We start from the raw sequence: 20,407 nt of genomic DNA, 5'->3' as shown, positions 1-20,407 counted from the left end.
GCAGTATGGCTGCTGCTGCAATATAGGCAAATCAAAAAGTTTGGCAATGCTATCGAATACGATAAGGCAACTATTATCGTATACGCGCTTAAGCGCTGCAAGCGCTTTAGGATTATTATCCTCGGTAACCTGATAGGCCTTTACGGTACCGATCGCTTCTTTTTCTAGGCATGAAAGCAGGTGGTTAAACTTTTCAATATTTCAACTTCATTGCTGGAAGTTGCCGGCTATGAGAGTGTCCACTAATTGTGGAATTGGCTAAACTATCCGTATGGAGTTTTGCCCGTCCACCTCTGCTCATGAGCAATGCCTTTGCTGTGACGCACAGACTTTCTAAGTCTGCTCTAGAAGCTACAGAAGGATTTATGTTGTCGAGCTCTTCTTGTATTTTGAATGCCTTTTTTATATACCTATTCAAAATTTCTAGCCTGCACTCAACCTCGAATGGTTCGATGACTGGGGTACTCTGAATGGAGTGTTTAATGCGTTCAATGTCGCGAACCACATTATGATGCGACTGTAGCCAGCAGTCGGCTTTACTAGAATTCTACTCGTCTAGTTCTCTGCTCTGAACTTGCTTGCATCTTCTACTAGGCTTTTTGATTCTGTTTTATTAAAATCGATGTATTGATAAACTTTAGCAGCTGGCGGTTATCAAATCTAACGCTTATATACTAATGGACAGGTACAATGGCTAATATATTAGACCGGCACGTTAAGCTGCCTAAATATGCACAAACTCAAAAGTGTGCCTAATATATTTGGCCGGCACTGTTCTTTTAGTTAGCGCAGCTGATCGACGCAAAGCAAACACAAGTTCAATAACTCGAATTAATATTTGAGTTATCAAACGTTGGCAGCGCAGCTACAATAGAGTAAATATTCGGCAGCGACGCAGGCGCTAGCAGAACACAGATCGACGGCTGGCGCAACGAGAAAGCGCACAAGCAGCAAGTGCGAAGAGAATTGCTGCAAATTCAATGTCGCTAGACGAATGCACAAAGCCAACGCACGATTGCTTGTTGCTTTGTGTGTGCCTATGTACAGCTGTAACCGTTTGCAGACCGAGCTGCAACGACGGACAGTGGACACAAGTACCAAAGGAAAAGGCAACGGCAAATTGGTAAAGCGCAACGACCCAGCCGAGAATTTGGCGCGACTAGAATTTTCTATTATGTATTTATGTATGTATGTGTGTATATATACATGCGTGTATATATGTAAACGTATATACTGGGAATAATTTTATGCCAAGCGCAACCAGTTTAAATAATAGAAATTATCAAGTTCAAATTTGACTTAGTGTTTTTTTTTCCAAACTTTTAAAACTGTGCATGCATTTAATAATGTGACAATGTCGGTACAAATAACTATTCCGAATGCCAAAAAAAGTCACGGACCACTTTGCAGCAAATAAGCGCAGTTATGTACATATGTATGTTTGTCGCTTGGCAATTGGCATTTATTTATTTATGCACAAGCCGACAATGTACACATATATGTGGTCGAAACTTAATTTGCATTCGTTACTTGTGCACTTCCCTGACAATTATGGAAAGTCATGTGGATGCGGAACTTGCCAAAATCCAGACCAAGTGTACGGCACAAGTTCTGCTATCCACGTCCAGGCACAAATCCAACGAAGAACAAAGTCCAGCGTCGAAGCCAAGAAAACCAAGAGTCCACCCGGGGGCGCCAAAATGTTCAGCTAAAGCTGGAAACTTGCCGGTATGGCAAAAGCGAGGGTCCAGAGTTTGTTCACTTCCAAGTGAAGTGAGTCTATATCACAAATGGCAGACTGTTTTTGGCTCGCACTGGGATTTATTAAATTTACAAGGAAAAGTGAACTGCAAAGTCTGATCTTCAAATTCTAAGTGAGTTTATTACATCACTTATGCTCTTTTTCATGCGCGTGTGGAACGCATTGAGAGATAGCGCGAGAGAGCAACATACATATGTAAATAGAGCTTACAGCTGTAAGCTTCAAAATGTGCTTACAGTCGAATATAACAGAATATTTAACGCTGCCGTCGTACCGTCCAGTTTCAGAAAAAGCATAATTTTCCCACATCCTAAAAAAGCAAGCAATTATAGAGGAATTGTTTGCCTTAATGCTGTAGCAAATGTTTTCACGTCGATTATTTTAGAGATGCTCACAACATGGGTGACGATCAACAACGTGTTAAGCGAATTTCAATTTGGCTTCAGAAGCGGACACTCGACGGCTACCTGGACAGAAAAGAAAAACTATATCCTTGTTTTGTGGATTCCAAAGCTTCTTTTGATACACAGCACACAGCACAAGCCTCCTGTTAAAGCTTCATCAACTTGGAGTATCTTCCGAAATTCTCGAAATAATTTGCAATCTCCACAGGGAAAATCTAGTTGCTGTCTTGGATGGAACGGAGTTATCTAGTTTTGCAACAACACTGGCGTAAAACAAGGATGCTTACTGAACCCCCTACTCTTTTCTTTATACATCGATGACATCGCAAAGATCCTTCCCAGAGGTATATCTTTGGGAACTACAACTATCAAGGTCTTGATGTATGCAGAAGCGCCTCAGCAACTGCAGTAAATGATAAACGCTCACTACGTTTACTGTGAGAAATGGAACCTACAAGTTAATGCGGAAAAAACAAAGGTGATGATTATCCGAGATGGAAGAGGTCGTCCAGTGAACGAAAGTTGGAACTTAAATGGGGAGACGTTAGAGATAGTTAAAGAGTTTAAATATCTAGGACTCCATAAAAGCTCTAAACAGTACTTGGCAGTCATTCCTCGGTAAACGAGAAATACTACCAAGTATAAAGTTCAAATTATTTAGAGCTACGGTGTAGTCCATTATGCTTTATGCAGCACAAATATGGGGACACCAGTACTATGAAGAAGTCGAAAAACGGCAGCGTTTCTTTATAAAGAAAATATTTAGGTTACCGAAGTACACTCCAAATTATGCAACCCACATTGAAACAGGACTATCGATATTATACTCTGAAGCACTGTATGCACACTTCTCATACATACAAAAAACCATGTTTATGCCAGATACAATGCTGCCGAATTTAATAAAAATTCCGAATATTACCGTCAATTCATATGGCGGGAGTCCATAAGGGGTTAATGAAATTAAATGTCTTCAATATTAATAAATGTCGATCGATTTGTAATTTTTTATTTGGCGGGCGGCTTTTGAATAATATTGCCTTAATATTTAAAGTGACAATGTTTCGAGGATGATTATGAACTAACAGCATGCTATTGAGGAGTTTTTTAAAGCCCATGTTAACCGTCGATAGTGTAGCTTCCCAACAGTGAAAGAATCCATCAAATCGGTCCGGTAGATTCGGAGTCTGTTCAATTCAAACAAACAAACAAACAATCAAGTCTTTCCTCTTTATAATATTAGTATAGATATAAAAAAAAGAAAATAACATAAACATAAATAATTTTTTTTTTTTTTTTTGGCTGAGGAGGGGAAATGCCTTATGCATCTCTCGATCTGCCGTCGCAGAGAGGTATGTGGGACCCACTAAAACCCCCCCTCATCACGGACCTATCTCCACTTTGGAAGCGCTTTCGCATTACTTCAAAGTGGGGTCCCTTAAGCGTCATGCGCTCACATCGTTATACCTGCGTCCACGCTGCCCAAGATTCCATTTTCATTGTCTCTCGTCTAAGTCCTTTTGTTTTAAGGATAAGCAGGTCCCTTACGTACCTTGTTATTTGGTGCCAGTTTTCAGGCGAAATTTGTCCAACACTTTCTGACAGTTCATTTCGTCTTTCTGTACAACGCTGACAGTGAAATATTGTGTGTTCTTCATTATCGTACTCGGCGTCGTTATACACGCAGCTACTTTGTGGGCTCTTTCTCATGGCATGGAGGAAAGAGCTGAAGTAGCCGTGTCCGGTTATCATCTGTGTGTTGTAGTAGTCAACATCTCCGTGTTTTCTCTGGACCCAGGATTTTATTTCAGGGATGAGTCTAGCTGTCCATCTTCCCTTATCCTCGTTTGTCCATCGATCTTGCCAGGTTCTTAACGTTTCTTCTTTGCACCGTTCTATTGCTTGTCTATCGGCTTGCCCTACATGTCGCAGCTCATAAATATCCTTCCGCTCTCTAGCTAGTAGGTCAATTGGTTTGACACCTGCTATAACAAGTGCTGCTGACTTGGAGACGGTTCGATAAGCGCTAATTATTCTTAACGCCGCAGTTCTTTGGATTCTCAGTAGTGGTTTTGCCCTGCATTCTACGCTTAATGTGTCTGCCCAGACCTCGCAGCCGTATAGCAGAATAGCGTTTACTATTTCCATCAGTAGTTTGCGTCTGCACTGTAGTGGACCACCGACATTCGCCATTAGCCTACATAGCGATTGTGTTGCATTTGCTGCTCTGGTTTTCGCATGTTGGAGATGCGGACCGAATGTAGCCAAACTCCTAGATATTTTATAGCTTTTTGCGTCTTTAAAATATCCTCGTTGATCTTGATGTCTATTTCTATTGGTATCTGTCGCCTTGTGACAATCAGTAGCTCTGTTTTCTGCATTGCCAACTCGAGTCCATGGGAATCCAGCCAGCATTTAGCACGAAGCATTACCTGGTTCAGTTTTCTCTGTGCATGCTCAAGAGTTCGTGCGGTGATGACTGCAACAATGTCGTCCGCGTATCCAACTAGGAATGAATCATCGGGCATTTCAATTCTAAGAATTTCGTCGTAGCTTATGTTCCAGAGCTCAGGTCCTCGTATTGAGCCCTGAGCAGCTCCCGCAGTTATTTGGGTGCATTTTTCACCGTTTTCCGTTTGACAAAGTAGCTTTCGGTTTTCAAGGTAGCTGCGAATCATCCTCATTAAATACTCGGGAATACGGATTCGATTTTCGAGAGAGTCGATCATGTTGCTCCATTTCACGCTGTTACATGCATTCTTTATGTCCAGAATTGCTAATAGTACCAATGGGCGCAAGTAATGATTGCCTTGTTGGCATAGCATAGCTGCGTGCGCCACTTCTTGTATTGCGCCGATCGTGGATCTTCCAGGTCTGAATCCGTATTGGCGGGGGGAGAGGCCTCCATCATCTTCTATAGCGACTACTAACCTTGGCTTGATCATCTTTTCTAAAAGTTTTCCAGCTGGGTTGCCGGGTCCCCTTTACCCTTGCTTATGAGGACCAGTCGCTGTGTTTTCCAACAGTCAGGAAATGTTCCGCTTTGGGTGCACGCGTTGTACATATCGAGCATTTGGTCGGCTTGCAGCAATCTCTTTCAAAACCTCAGCCGGAATATTGTCCGGAACTGGTGCTTTCATATTTTTTAGCCTTCTTGGAGATTTTATCAGTTCACTTTCTGTAAATAGTTCATCTGGGTTGACCTCTGTCGGCCGCGTAACATCTCGGGGTCTTATTGGGTGTGCAGGGAAGAGTGCTCCTACTATATTATCCATTTGTTCGTTGTCTAGATTTGGTAGCGCGTTCTGTTTCTTCAGCTTCTTCATTACGATTTTATATCCTAGGCCCCAAGGGTCAATATTTACAACGCTACAGAGGTCTTTCCATTTCCCGATCTTACTCTTTCGTGTGACAATATTGAGATCTTTCTTGGATTTTCTGTATTGCTGGTCTTCGAATTCAAAGTCTGCTCTTCGTCTTACTCTGGTAAGGAGTCGCCTGCGTCTTACGCATGCTTCCCTCATTGTTTTGATTTCGTCGGTCCACCAGTACGCTTCTTGTCCTTGTCTATGTCTGTTACCCATTTTTGGCATTGCAGCATTGCAAGCCTTCCTTATGGCTGACATCTTTCTGTTTACTTTTGTTTCGGTGTTTCCAGTCTGTTGAGCTCTGACTGCTCTCCTGTCGATCTCTCTTATCAGAATGGTTTTGTTTGTGCAACAGCTTTGGTCATGATGTTATCCTCAAGACCGAAAGTAATATACTCATGGTCACTACCATTGAAGATGTCAAAAACTTTCCAGTCAGCGATTTTATGCGCCGCCGTTTCGGACACTAGAGTTATGTCAGGGATCGTGCCCTCACATCTGTCCCGTCTGAATGTCGGGACTGAGCCAACGTTTGGCACTACGAATGCTGCTTGTACCTGGCACCCATATTGCCGCAGTTTTGGTGTCGTTCTCAAGCCACAAGCCATCGTCTTTCTTCTTGTATTGCTCGCTAATTATGACAAGATCACCTTCTTGCTCGACAGCAATCTGGGATAATAGCGCTACTCGGCTTCTGTGCATGTTTGCTTGAAGTATCTTCATATTTTATCTTTTTTCGAACTTGCGGCGCAATTACTTGCTCCAGGAAAATGGTTCGGGACCTTGTAATTTTCATGCGCTCACAAAAAGCATCTTGCATGTTTTATGCAGTCCTTAACTTTGTGTCCACTCTCTCCGCATTTCATGCATAGGTCTTTACGATCCGGTCCTTCACAATCCCTTTGAAAATGACCAATACCAAAGCATTTAAAGCACCGGAGGATATCAATACATGGTTTAACGCGGCATCGCGTCCACCCGACTTTTATCCTCTGCTCCCTTAGGATTTTGGTTACATTCTCCGTCGATAGAGTAACAAAAGCACGTCTTTGTACTGAGCTGTTCACACCAGTCATGCGCACCCGGATGTCTTGGTCAGTATCGTCAATTATCTCTCTGATGGCGGACTCGACTTCACCTTCTTCAGTGAGGCTATCCGTATCTCTATTTTTGCTACGGGCTTAAGGGCCTTGACAGCAGCTGTCTCTTTCAACATACTTTGGATGGTATCGCACAGTTTTTGCGTTTTACTTCCTTTTTCCAGTTCTGGGAGCATGTCTCCAGCTTTGGTCTTCCTAACTGAGCGGATGGCGCTTTCAGCTTCATCTGGTTTGATATTTTTTCGAAGGCATTTCAGCACTCCTGCATAAGTCTTGCCTTCGGCTGGATTGGTCAAGACTGCATCTGGACGAGTTCGTGTTCGTCTTCTGGTATCTGTTCCTTTGTGTGGCCCAGATTCGTTTTCTTAGGTTAGTTTGCCTTCTTTTTCCTTTTTCTGCTTTCCTCTTCTTCGGGATACAGCCTGAAACTCGGCTTCCGGTTCCTTAATTCTTTGCTTCTTGTTCGAGTCTTGCACCGCAGGACTTGTAGCAATCCTTTTATGGATAGTTGACTTTTTGGAATTGTAAGTTTCATAGTTATTGGGGGCTTTGTCGATGGGTGCTTTGCTCTGTCTTTCGTTTTCTACTTTGATCCAGCTGGATCTGCTCGTATCAGCAATACACAACAATTCATCTATTTCCTGAACTCCATCTTGTACATTTATATTAATATTTCTCTGTTTTTGCATTGCCGCTTTTATTGTACGAAGTACTCTTTCAATATTAGCAATAGCCTCTTCGTCCTTTCTTCTCATCTAGGAAATAAATTGTAGGTTAGGGGATGCAACCGATTTTTGGGGTTGTGACCCACCTGCTACAAGAAATATGGGTGTTGCCGTAATCGAAGGTGTGTTGGTTGCACCTTGAATGCTCGCGAATCGGGTTTTGGTAGGGGGGGATATCATGCTGATTGGCGATCGGAGGACTTTGCTCTTCTTTTGAAAGATAGCCTCGTCTTCCATCTTAATATACCCGTCTTCTCGTTGTTTTTGTGGTCCTCTTTTCAAATTGGTCCCAACTCCAATCCGCTATCGGTGTTCGAATGTATAGTTCCCTCTTATGCCCCGTGGTTATCTATGTATGCAGGGAGGCCACGCTTGGATTGACCACCAACTAAGTACTTTCCTTCTGTTTAGCATTAGGCATTAATCAGTATTAATATTTGTTTGTTTGCAAAAGATACTACTACTGATAAAGGAATCACAGAAGAAGATCCCGTTGAAATAATAAGAAATTCGAATAGCAACAAAATCGAACTACCGAATCCAAGTACCGAACTATAAAATAACATCAGAGAAATCAGTTGTAACTATTGCACAATTCATTCTTTCAGACAATATATTTCATTTGGTTTCTATTTACTTTTAACTTTAATTTTTGCTCGAAAGCTTCTATAGATGAAAACAAGTACGACAATGATTATCATTTTGATGTTAAACTATGGGGTAGCTCGCTAATATAGTGTGATCAAGGGTCGTACAATGCAATTGAAGGTAAATTTATAATTTGCAAACAACAACAAAATAGAAGAGAAAGTGCTATTCTGATATCCACACCAATAAAAGTTGATAACGATATTCAAAGTCCTATTGAAATTGCACATAAGTTCATGATTCTTAATTAATGGAATTTTTTATTTGTTGTGCATTCAATCCGTCACCGAAGAAACAAAAATTGCAGACGGGACTATGACGCAAAGCAAAAAAGTTCATCAACCAAAAGGTATTGAAATGGAAAGTGTCAACATTACATCCGATTATATCAATCGTAAGTCAAATATTTGTTAACGAGCATACTAGATATTCAGTATGATTTCAAAAATTGTAATAATTTAATTCTATAATAACGACTGTAGCAGATTCCGAAGAAATAAGAAGGAATACGATTGAGAACAAAATCGACTTACCGAAAAGAGATACCCAACTGGGAAATGATATCAGAAAAGTTAGTTGTAAGTACTTATTTCACTATTCATTCTTTTAGTCCTAATTTTTAAGTGGACTTTATTCAAAAGCTTCTCTAGATGAGAACAAGCACGAAAATGATTGTCATTCTATAAGAGACAATGATATCAAATTATCGACAAGCCCGCAAATGAAGAGTAATAATCGAACGCACAATGAAGCTTCAAGTACTGAAGGTAAATTTATATTTTCCAGAAAGTAGATATTTACATATAGATGGCTTTATACAACAAAATATAAAAGATAGTGATATTCTGATATCAACATCAATAAAAGTGGATAAAGATATTAAAAGACCAGTTGAAACTGGACGTAAGTTTGTAACGACAACCTACAGAGAACACAGTTTTTTCTGAAATCCTGATTTGAATTCTTTTCGGACGCACTAAGGTACTTTTATGCCTTCTATTTCTGCAAAGTTGACGTCCGTGCATTTCAGAAATTGGATTATTTCGGGTCCGGACTCAGTTTTCAACATTTTATTTTTAAAATCCAACGAGGCATTTACTCTATTAGTAGGTCAGTACCCAGTATTCAGTATTCCATCAAATGTTGTCAGATGAGGGAGTAAAAAGAATGTAGCTGTGGTGTTGAAAAGGTGCATGAAATACCTTATTAGTTTTGTGCGAGTGTACATGGAACACACAGAAGGAGGCGTGGCAGACCCCACAAAGTGTATATATTCTTGATCAGCATGACGAGACGAGTCGATCTAGCCCTGTCTGTCTGTCTGTCCGTCTGTCCGTCCGTAAGAACTCCTGGATCTCAGAGACTATAAGAACTAGAGACAAATTGTGCACAATGCCTTATGTGTGTACGCTATACGAGTTTGTTTTCATTTTTTTTGGTGATTTTCTCTAATTCTCGTAATTCTTAGAATTTCTAACTCAAAATTGGTAAATACCTCCAGTTAGTGATTATGTGTCCGTATGGCAAGTTTCACTATGTTAGACCGATTTAACAAGAAGTTATAGCCAGAAATATATTTACTGCCCAAGAGCTGTCCGCAGCTGTTGCTGATGCTGGTGCTTTGGTTGACTGGAAACATGCTCACACAGACACGAATAGATGCGCATAGACATTCATACACTCACATAGACGCAATGGCTTTGTAAATGTGCAATTATACACCCTTTACTTGAGTTCGAATACCAAGAGAGGTAAAATCGATCAAAATTTTGTAATTTCTATAAATGTTCTAAACATAAGTATGTATAGGTCTGACTTGCGAATGCAGTGTTTACTGCCATCTCGACTAGCATTTTTATGTCGGACTTGTTAAAAGACATTGTTGTCCGTCCGTCTGTCTGTATGAACGCTAGGATTTCCGAAAGTATCCAGATTCTCCTAAGTCCAAGAAATTACGAGTTTGAGTTTTTTCCGATGCACCACACAACCCCCCACCCCACCTGCCTATGGTCTGCCTATGCTCTGCCTGCAGCGCGGCCCGCAGCTGTTGTTGTTGCTGCTTTGGTTCAACTTTGTGCTGCATACATACACGCATATAAACACGCTTAGGCACGTGATGTAAATGTATGCTGTTAAAACTGAACATACACATGTCTTCTAATTGAATTTAATTACTTAATTAATTAATTCACTTTTTTTAATAATTTAATATTTCTTTAATTTTTTTTTTTTAATTTTCCTTTTTTGTGGAGAGTACAGGCTATTTTACTATCGGGCTTGCTCGACTGAAGCGTTCTCTCTTGTTTGCATTCTTTTATAGATTATTAAAAAAAAAATTTAAGTTGATTGGTGGAAACAAACTTTGGATCGCGTCTTCCCCCACTTAAAGCTCGAATTTACCAAAATCCCTTCTTAGTGCTCACCTACACCATCCAAGATTCAGCTACCTAGTTCTTACCGTTTGGGCTTTGCGTTGATTGCCAATCTGTCAGTTAGTCAGGACAAACTGTTTTATATATATAGAGATCATGGAATTCTGAAAGCAACTAATATTTTAAAGTATTCTAAGTGTTTACTATTATAATAACAAGAGAGAGAACGTAACAGTCGAGCAAGCTCGACAAAGAAAAACGCTGTACTCAGACAGACTTTCGGCAGAAGCAAAAAAAAGAAAAAGATATTACTTGATGCTGCAAACAAAAGTGGATATTTGCGTGTGAAAAGTTTTGTTTATGTAGCTTGTGGACAGTATTGACGAAATACTCACATACAGATGGATGTAGGGATAGACATGTCTATGATTAAGAATATATACTTTCCTTCTGCCTGGCATCAGGCATTAATCAGTTTAAATATTTGTTTGTTTACAAAAGATACTACTACTGATAAAGTAATGACAGAAGAAGATCCCGTTGAAATAATAAGAAATACGAATAACAACAAAATCGAACTAACGAATCCAAGTACCGAACTGGAAAATAACATCAGAGAAATCACTTGTAAGTATTGCACAATTCATTCTTTGAGACAATATATTTCATTTGGTTTCTATTTACTTTTAACTTTAATTTTTGCTCGAAAGGTATTGAAATGGAAAGTGTCAACATTACATCCGATTATATCAATCGTAAGTCAAATATTTGTTAACGAGCATACTAGATATTCAGTATGATTTCAAAAATTGTAATAATTTAATTCTATAATAACGACTGTAGGAGATTCCGAAGAAATAAGAAGGAATACGATTGAGAACAAAATCGACTTACCGAAAAGAGATACCCAACTGGGAAATGATATCAGAAAAGTTAGTTGTAAGTACTTATTTCACTATTCATTCTTTTAGTCCTAATTTTTAAGTGGACTTTTTTCAAAAGCTTCTCTAGATGAGAACAAGCACGAAAATGATTGTCATTCTATAAGAGACAGTGATATCAAATTATCGACAAGCCCGCAAATGAAGAGTAATAATCGAACGCACAATGAAGCTTCAAGTACTGAAGGTAAATTTATATTTTCCAGAAAGTAGATATTTACATATAGATGGCTTTATACAACAAAATATAAAAGATAGTGATATTCTGATATCAACATCAATAAAAGTGGATAAAGATATTAAAAGACCAGTTGAAACTGGACGTAAGTTTGTAACGACAACCTACAGAGAACACAGTTTTTTCTCTATTCTTTTTCGCAAGTAGTATTTTATGAAATCCTGATTTGAATTCTTTTCGGACGCACTAAGGTACTTTTATGCCTTCTATTTCTGCAAAGTTGACGTCCGTGCATTTCAGAAATTGGATTATTTCGGGTCCGGACTCAGTTTTCAACATTTTATTTTTAAAATCCAACGAGGCATTTACTCTATTAGTAGGTCAGTACCCAGTATTCAGTATTCCATCAAATGTTGTCAGATGAGGGAGTAAAAAGAATGTAGCTGTGGTGTTGAAAAGGTGCATGAAATACCTTATTAGTTTTGTGCGAGTGTACATGGAACACGCAGAAGGAGGCGTGGCAGACCCCACAAAGTGTATATATTCTTGATCAGCATGACGAGACGAGTCGATCTAGCCCTGTCTGTCTGTCTGTCCGTCTGTCCGTCCGTAAGAACACCTGGATCTCAGAGACTATAAGAGCTAGAGACAAATTGTGCACAATGCCTTATGTGTGTACGCTATACGAGTTTGTTTTCATTTTTTTTTGGTGATTTTCTCTAATTCTCGTAATTCTTAGAATTTCGAACTCAAAATTGGTAAATACCTCCAGTTAGTGATTATGTGTCCGTATGGCAAGTTTCACTATGTTAGACCGATTTAACAAGAAGTTAACATGCTCACGCAGACACGAATAGACGCGCATAGACATTCATACACTCACATAGACGCAATGGCTTTGTAAATGTGCAATTATACACCCTTTACGTGAGTTCGAATACCAAGAGAGGTAAAATCGATCAAAATTTTTTAATTTCTATAAATGTTCTAAACATAAGTATGTATAGGTCTGACTTGCGAATGCAGTGTTTACTGCCATCTCGACTAGCATTTTTATGTCGGACTTGTTAAAAGACATTGTTGTCCGTCCGTCTGTCTGTATGAACGCTAGGATTTCCGAAAGTATCCAGATTCTCCTAAGTCCAAGAAATTACGAGTTTGAGTTTTTTCCGATGCACCACACAACCCCCCACCCCACCTGCCTATGGTCTGCCTATGCTCTGCCTGCAGCGCGGCCCGCAGCTGTTGTTGTTGCTGCTTTGGTTCAACTTTGTGCTGCATACATACACGCATATAAACACGCTTAGGCACGTGATGTAAATGTATGCTGTTAAAACTGAACATACACATGTCTTCTAATTGAATTTAATTACTTAATTAATTAATTCACTTTTTTTAATAATTTAATATTTCTTTAATTTTTTTTTTTTAATTTTCCTTTTTTGTGGAGAGTACAGGCTATTTTACTATCGGGCTTGCTCGACTGAAGCGTTCTCTCTTGTTTGCATTCTTTTATAGATTATTAAAAAAAAATTTAAGTTGATTGGTGGAAAAATGCGGATGTTTCAAACAAACTTTGGATCGCGTCTTCCCCCACTTAAAGCTCGAATTTACCAAAATCCCTTCTTAGTGCTCACCTACACCATCCAAGATTCAGCTACCTAGTTCTTACCGTTTGGGCTTTGCGTTGATTGCCAATCTGTCAGTTAGTCAGGACAAACTGTTTTATATATATAGAGATCATGGAATTCTGAAAGCAACTAATATTTTAAAGTATTCTAAGTGTTTACTATTATAATAACAAGAGAGAGAACGTAACAGTCGAGCAAGCTCGACAAAGAAAAACGCTGTACTCAGACAGACTTTCGGCAGAAGCAAAAAAAAGAAAAAGATATTACTTGATGCTGCAAACAAAAGTGGATATTTGCGTGTGAAAAGTTTTGTTTATGTAGCTTGTGGACAGTATTGACGAAATACTCACATACAGATGGATGTAGGGATAGACATGTCTATGATTAAGAATATATACTTTCCTTCTGCCTGGCATCAGGCATTAATCAGTTTAAATATTTGTTTGTTTACAAAAGATACTACTACTGATAAAGTAATGACAGAAGAAGATCCCGTTGAAATAATAAGAAATACGAATAACAACAAAATCGAACTAACGAATCCAAGTACCGAACTGGAAAATAACATCAGAGAAATCACTTGTAAGTATTGCAGAATTCATTCTTTGAGACAATATATTTCATTTGGTTTCTATTTACTTTTAACTTTAATTTTTGCTCGAAAGGTATTGAAATGGAAAGTGTCAACATTACATCCGATTATATCAATCGTAAGTCAAATATTTGTTAACGAGCATACTAGATATTCAGTATGATTTCAAAAATTGTAATAATTTAATTCTATAATAACGACTGTAGGAGATTCCGAAGAAATAAGAAGGAATACGATTGAGAACAAAATCGACTTACCGAAAAGAGATACCCAACTGGGAAATGATATCAAAAAAGTTAGTTGTAAGTACTTATTTCACTATTCATTCTTTTAGTCCTAATTTTTAAGTGGACTTTTTTCAAAAGCTTCTCTAGATGAGAACAAGCACGAAAATGATTGTCATTCTATAAGAGACAATGATATCAAATTATCGACAAGCCCGCAAATGAAGAGTAATAATCGAACGCACAATGAAGCTTCAAGTACTGAAGGTAAATTTATATTTTCCAGAAAGTAGATATTTACATATAGATGGCTTTATACAACAAAATATAAAAGATAGTGATATTCTAATATCAACATCAATAAAAGTGGATAAAGATATTAAAAGACCAGTTGAAACTGGACGTAAGTTTGTAACGACAACCTACAGAGAACACAGTTTTTTCTCTATTCTTTTTCGCAAGTAGTATTTTATGAAATCCTGATTTGAATTCTTTTCGGACGCACTAAGGTACTTTTATGCCTTCTATTTCTGCAAAGTTGACGTCCGTGCATTTCAGAAATTGGATTATTTCGGGTCCGGACTCAGTTTTCAACATTTTATTTTTAAAATCCAACGAGGCATTTACTCTATTAGTAGGTCAGTACCCAGTATTCAGTATTCCATCAAATGTTGTCAGATGAGGGAGTAAAAAGAATGTAGCTGTGGTGTTGAAAAGGTGCATGAAATACCTTATTAGTTTTGTGCGAGTGTACATGGAACACACAGAAGGAGGCGTGGCAGACCCCACAAAGTGTATATATTCTTGATCAGCATGACGAGACGAGTCGATCTAGCCCTGTCTGTCTGTCTGTCCGTCTGTCCGTCCGTAAGAACACCTGGATCTCAGAGACTATAAGAGCTAGAGACAAATTGTGCACAATGCCTTATGTGTGTACGCTATACGAGTTTGTTTTCATTTTTTTTTGTGATTTTCTCTAATTCTCGTAATTCTTAGAATTTCTAACTCAAAATTGGTAAATACCTCCAGTTAGTGATTATGTGTCCGTATGGCAAGTTTCACTATGTTAGACCGATTTAACAAGAAGTTAACATGCTCACGCAGACACGAATAGACGCGCATAGACATTCATACACTCACATAGACGCAATGGCTTTGTAAATGTGCAATTATACACCCTTTACGTGAGTTCGAATACCAAGAGAGGTAAAATCGATCAAAATTTTTTAATTTCTATAAATGTTCTAAACATAAGTATGTATAGGTCTGACTTGCGAATGCAGTGTTTACTGCCATCTCGACTAGCATTTTTATGTCGGACTTGTTAAAAGACATTGTTGTCCGTCCGTCTGTCTGTATGAACGCTAGGATTTCCGAAAGTATCCAGATTCTCCTAAGTCCAAGAAATTACGAGTTTGAGTTTTTTCCGATGCACCACACAACCCCCCACCCCACCTGCCTATGGTCTGCCTATGCTCTGCCTGCAGCGCGGCCCGCTGCTGTTGTTGTTGCTGCTTTGGTTCAACTTTGTGCTGCATACATACACGCATATAAACACGCTTAGGCACGTGATGTAAATGTATGCTGTTAAAACTGAACATACACATGTCTTCTAATTGAATTTAATTACTTAATTAATTAATTCACTTTTTTTAATAATTTAATATTTCTTTAATTTTTTTTTTTTTAATTTTCCTTTTTTGTGGAGAGTACAGGCTATTTTACTATCGGGCTTGCTCGACTGAAGCGTTCTCTCTTGTTTGCATTCTTTTATAGATTATTAAAAAAAAATTTAAGTTGATTGGTGGAAAAATGCGGATGTTTCAAACAAACTTTGGATCGCGTCTTCCCCCACTTAAAGCTCGAATTTACCAAAATCCCTTCTTAGTGCTCACCTACACCATCCAAGTTTCAGCTACCTAGTTCTTACCGTTTGGGCTTTGCGTTGATTGCCAATCTGTCAGTTAGTCAGGACAAACTGTTTTATATATATAGAGATCATGGAATTCTGAAAGCAACTAATATTTTAAAGTATTCTAAGTGTTTACTATTATAATAACAAGAGAGAGAACGTAACAGTCGAGCAAGCTCGACAAAGAAAAACGCTGTACTCAGACAGACTTTCGGCAGAAGCAAAAAAAAGAAAAAGATATTACTTGATGCTGCAAACAAAAGTGGATATTTGCGTGTGAAAAGTTTTGTTTATGTAGCTTGTGGACAGTATTGACGAAATACTCACATACAGATGGATGTAGGGATAGACATGTCTATGATTAAGAATATATACTTTCCTTCTGCCTGGCATCAGGCATTAATCAGTTTAAATATTTGTTTGTTTACAAAAGATACTACTACTGATAAAGTAATGACAGAAGAAGATCCCGTTGAAATAATAAGAAATACGAATAACAACAAAATCGAACTAACGAATCCAAGTACCGAACTGGAAAATAACATCAGAGAAATCACTTGTAAGTATTGCAGAATTCATTCTTTGAGACAATATATTTCATTTGGTTTCTATTTACTTTTAACTTTAATTTTTGCTCGAAAGGTATTGAAATGGAAAGTGTCAACATTACATCCGATTATATCAATCGTAAGTCAAATATTTGTTAACGAGCATACTAGATATTCAGTATGATTTCAAAAATTGTAATAATTTAATTCTATAATAACGACTGTAGGAGATTCCGAAGAAATAAGAAGGAATACGATTGAGAACAAAATCGACTTACCGAAAAGAGATACCCAACTGGGAAATGATATCAAAAAAGTTAGTTGTAAGTACTTATTTCACTATTTATTCTTTTAGTCCTAATTTTTAAGTGGACTTTTTTCAAAAGCTTCTCTAGATGAGAACAAGCACGAAAATGATTGTCATTCTATAAGAGACAATGATATCAAATTATCGACAAGCCCGCAAATGAAGAGTAATAATCGAACGCACAATGAAGCTTCAAGTACTGAAGGTAAATTTATATTTTCCAGAAAGTAGATATTTACATATAGATGGCTTTATACAACAAAATATAAAAGATAGTGATATTCTGATATCAACATCAATAAAAGTGGATAAAGATATTAAAAGACCAGTTGAAACTGGACGTATGTTTGTAACGACAACCTACAGAGAACACAGTTTTTTCTCTATTCTTTTTCGCAAGTAGTATTTTATGAAATCCTGATTTGAATTCTTTTCGGACGCACTAAGGTACTTTTATGCCTTCTATTTCTGCAAAGTTGACGTCCGTGCATTTCAGAAATTGGATTATTTCGGGTCCGGACTCAGTTTTCAACATTTTATTTTTAAAATCCAACGAGGCATTTACTCTATTAGTAGGTCAGTACCCAGTATTCAGTATTCCATCAAATGTTGTCAGATGAGGGAGTAAAAAGAATGTAGCTGTGGTGTTGAAAAGGTGCATGAAATACCTTATTAGTTTTGTGCGAGTGTACATGGAACACACAGAAGGAGGCGTGGCAGACCCCACAAAGTGTATATATTCTTGATCAGCATGACGAGACGAGTCGATCTAGCCCTGTCTGTCTGTCTGTCCGTCTGTCCGTCCGTAAGAACACCTGGGTCTCAGAGACTATAAGAGCTAGAGACAAATTGTGCACAATGCCTTATGTGTGTACGCTATACGAGTTTGTTTTCATTTTTTTTGGTGATTTTCTCTAATTCTCGTAATTCTTAGAATTTCGAACTCAAAATTGGTAAATACCTCCAGTTAGTGATTATGTGTCCGTATGGCAAGTTTCACTATGTTAGACCGATTTAACAAGAAGTTAACATGCTCACACAGACACGAATAGACGCGCATAGACATTCATACACTCACATAGACGCAATGGCTTTGTAAATGTGCAATTATACACCCTTTACGTGAGTTCGAATACCAAGAGAGGTAAAATCGATCAAAATTTTTTAATTTCTATAAATGTTCTAAACATAAGTATGTATAGGTCTGACTTGCGAATGCAGTGTTTACTGCCATCTCGACTAGCATTTTTATGTCGGACTTGTTAAAAGACATTGTTGTCCGTCCGTCTGTCTGTATGAACGCTAGGATTTCCGAAAGTATCCAGATTCTCCTAAGTCCAAGAAATTACGAGTTTGAGTTTTTTCCGATGCACCACACAACCCCCCACCCCACCTGCCTATGGTCTGCCTATGCTCTGCCTGCAGCGCGGCCCGCAGCTGTTGTTGTTGCTGCTTTGGTTCAACTTTGTGCTGCATACATACACGCATATAAACACGCATAGGCACGTGATGTAAATGTATGCTGTTAAAACTGAACATACACATGTCTTCTAATTGAATTTAATTACTTAATTAATTAATTCACTTTTTTTAATAATTTAATATTTCTTTAATTTTTTTTTTTAATTTTCCTTTTTTGTGGAGAGTACAGGCTATTTTACTATCGGGCTTGCTCGACTGAAGCGTTCTCTCTTGTTTGCATTCTTTTATAGATTATTAAAAAAAAATTTAAGTTGATTGGTGGAAAAATGCGGATGTTTCAAACAAACTTTGGATCGCGTCTTCCCCCACTTAAAGCTCGAATTTACCAAAATCCCTTCTTAGTGCTCACCTACACCATCCAAGTTTCAGCTACCTAGTTCTTACCGTTTGGGCTTTGCGTTGATTGCCAATCTGTCAGTTAGTCAGGACAAACTGTTTTATATATATAGAGATCATGGAATTCTGAAAGCAACTAATATTTTAAAGTATTCTAAGTGTTTACTATTATAATAACAAGAGAGAGAACGTAACAGTCGAGCAAGCTCGACAAAGAAAAACGCTGTACTCAGACAGACTTTCGGCAGAAGCAAAAAAAAGAAAAAGATATTACTTGATGCTGCAAACAAAAGTGGATATTTGCGTGTGAAAAGTTTTGTTTATGTAGCTTGTGGACAGTATTGACGAAATACTCACATACAGATGGATGTAGGGATAGACATGTCTATGATTAAGAATATATACTTTCCTTCTGCCTGGCATCAGGCATTAATCAGTTTAAATATTTGTTTGTTTACAAAAGATACTACTACTGATAAAGTAATGACAGAAGAAGATCCCGTTGAAATAATAAGAAATACGAATAACAACAAAATCGAACTACCGAATCCAAGTACCGAACTGGAAAATAACATCAGAGAAATCACTTGTAAGTATTGCACAATTCATTCTTTGAGACAATATATTTCATTTGGTTTCTATTTACTTTTAACTTTAATTTTTGCTCGAAAGGTATTGAAATGGAAAGTGTCAACATTACATCCGATTATATCAATCGTAAGTCAAATATTTGTTAACGAGCATACTAGATATTCAGTATGATTTCAAAAATTGTAATAATTTAATTCTATAATAACGACTGTAGGAGATTCCGAAGAAATAAGAAGGAATACGATTGAGAACAAAATCGACTTACCGAAAAGAGATACCCAACTGGGAAATGATATCAGAAAAGTTAGTTGTAAGTACTTATTTCACTATTCATTCTTTTAGTCCTAATTTTTAAGGGGACTTTTTTCAAAAGCTTCTCTAGATGAGAACAAGCACGAAAATGATTGTCATTCTATAAGAGACAATGATATCAAATTATCGACAAGCCCGCAAATGAAGAGTAATAATCGAACGCACAATGAAGCTTCAAGTACTGAAGGTAAATTTATATTTTCCAGAAAGTAGATATTTACATATAGATGGCTTTATACAACAAAATATAAAAGATAGTGATATTCTGATATCAACATCAATAAAAGTGGATAAAGATATTAAAAGACCAGTTGAAACTGGACGTAAGTTTGTAACGACAACCTACAGAGAACACAGTTTTTTCTCTATTCTTTTTCGCAAGTAGTATTTTATGAAATCCTGATTTGAATTCTTTTCGGACGCACTAAGGTACTTTTATGCCTTCTATTTCTGCAAAGTTGACGTCCGTGCATTTCAGAAATTGGATTATTTCGGGTCCGGACTCAGTTTTCAACATTTTATTTTTAAAATCCAACGAGGCATTTACTCTATTAGTAGGTCAGTACCCAGTATTCAGTATTCCATCAAATGTTGTCAGATGAGGGAGTAAAAAGAATGTAGCTGTGGTGTTGAAAAGGTGCATGAAATACCTTATTAGTTTTGTGCGAGTGTACATGGAACACACAGAAGGAGGCGTGGCAGACCCCACAAAGTGTATATATTCTTGATCAGCATGACGAGACGAGTCGATCTAGCCCTGTCTGTCTGTCTGTCCGTCTGTCCGTCCGTAAGAACACCTGGATCTCAGAGACTATAAGAGCTAGAGACAAATTGTGCACAATGCCTTATGTGTGTACGCTATACGAGTTTGTTTTCATTTTTTTTGGTGATTTTCTCTAATTCTCGTAATTCTTAGAATTTCGAACTCAAAATTGGTAAATACCTCCAGTTAGTGATTATGTGTCCGTATGGCA

The 20,407-nt window shown here is 37.9% G+C and overlaps 1 protein-coding gene across 1 annotated transcript in view; it reads left to right on the top strand.

The window, feature by feature from the left end:
* The first annotated feature begins 8,507 nt into the window (after positions 1–8,507).
* The window catches only part of LOC115629973 (putative uncharacterized protein DDB_G0277255), a 30,228-nt gene continuing 18,328 nt past the window's right edge, over positions 8,508–20,407 (top strand). Inside the window, exons 1-18 of the mRNA XM_030526594.1 lie at positions 8,508–8,585; positions 8,649–8,774; positions 10,881–11,006; positions 11,090–11,134; positions 11,223–11,318; positions 11,382–11,507; positions 13,586–13,711; positions 13,795–13,839; positions 13,928–14,023; positions 14,087–14,212; positions 16,291–16,416; positions 16,500–16,544; positions 16,633–16,728; positions 16,792–16,917; positions 18,994–19,119; positions 19,203–19,247; positions 19,336–19,431; positions 19,495–19,620. Of these exons, the coding sequence (XP_030382454.1) occupies positions 8,729–8,774; positions 10,881–11,006; positions 11,090–11,134; positions 11,223–11,318; positions 11,382–11,507; positions 13,586–13,711; positions 13,795–13,839; positions 13,928–14,023; positions 14,087–14,212; positions 16,291–16,416; positions 16,500–16,544; positions 16,633–16,728; positions 16,792–16,917; positions 18,994–19,119; positions 19,203–19,247; positions 19,336–19,431; positions 19,495–19,620 (1,618 nt within the window). The 5' untranslated portion in view covers positions 8,508–8,585; positions 8,649–8,728. The remainder of the gene's footprint in view (positions 8,586–8,648; positions 8,775–10,880; positions 11,007–11,089; positions 11,135–11,222; positions 11,319–11,381; positions 11,508–13,585; positions 13,712–13,794; positions 13,840–13,927; positions 14,024–14,086; positions 14,213–16,290; positions 16,417–16,499; positions 16,545–16,632; positions 16,729–16,791; positions 16,918–18,993; positions 19,120–19,202; positions 19,248–19,335; positions 19,432–19,494; positions 19,621–20,407) is intronic.

This window comes from Scaptodrosophila lebanonensis, unplaced genomic scaffold (assembly GCF_003285725.1).
Source record: "Scaptodrosophila lebanonensis strain 11010-0011.00,11010-0021.00 unplaced genomic scaffold, SlebRS2 tig00000184-arrow-arrow-pilon, whole genome shotgun sequence".
In the NCBI taxonomy this organism is placed as follows: domain Eukaryota; kingdom Metazoa; phylum Arthropoda; class Insecta; order Diptera; family Drosophilidae; genus Scaptodrosophila; species Scaptodrosophila lebanonensis.
This window is presented reverse-complemented; position numbering and strand designations above follow the sequence as displayed.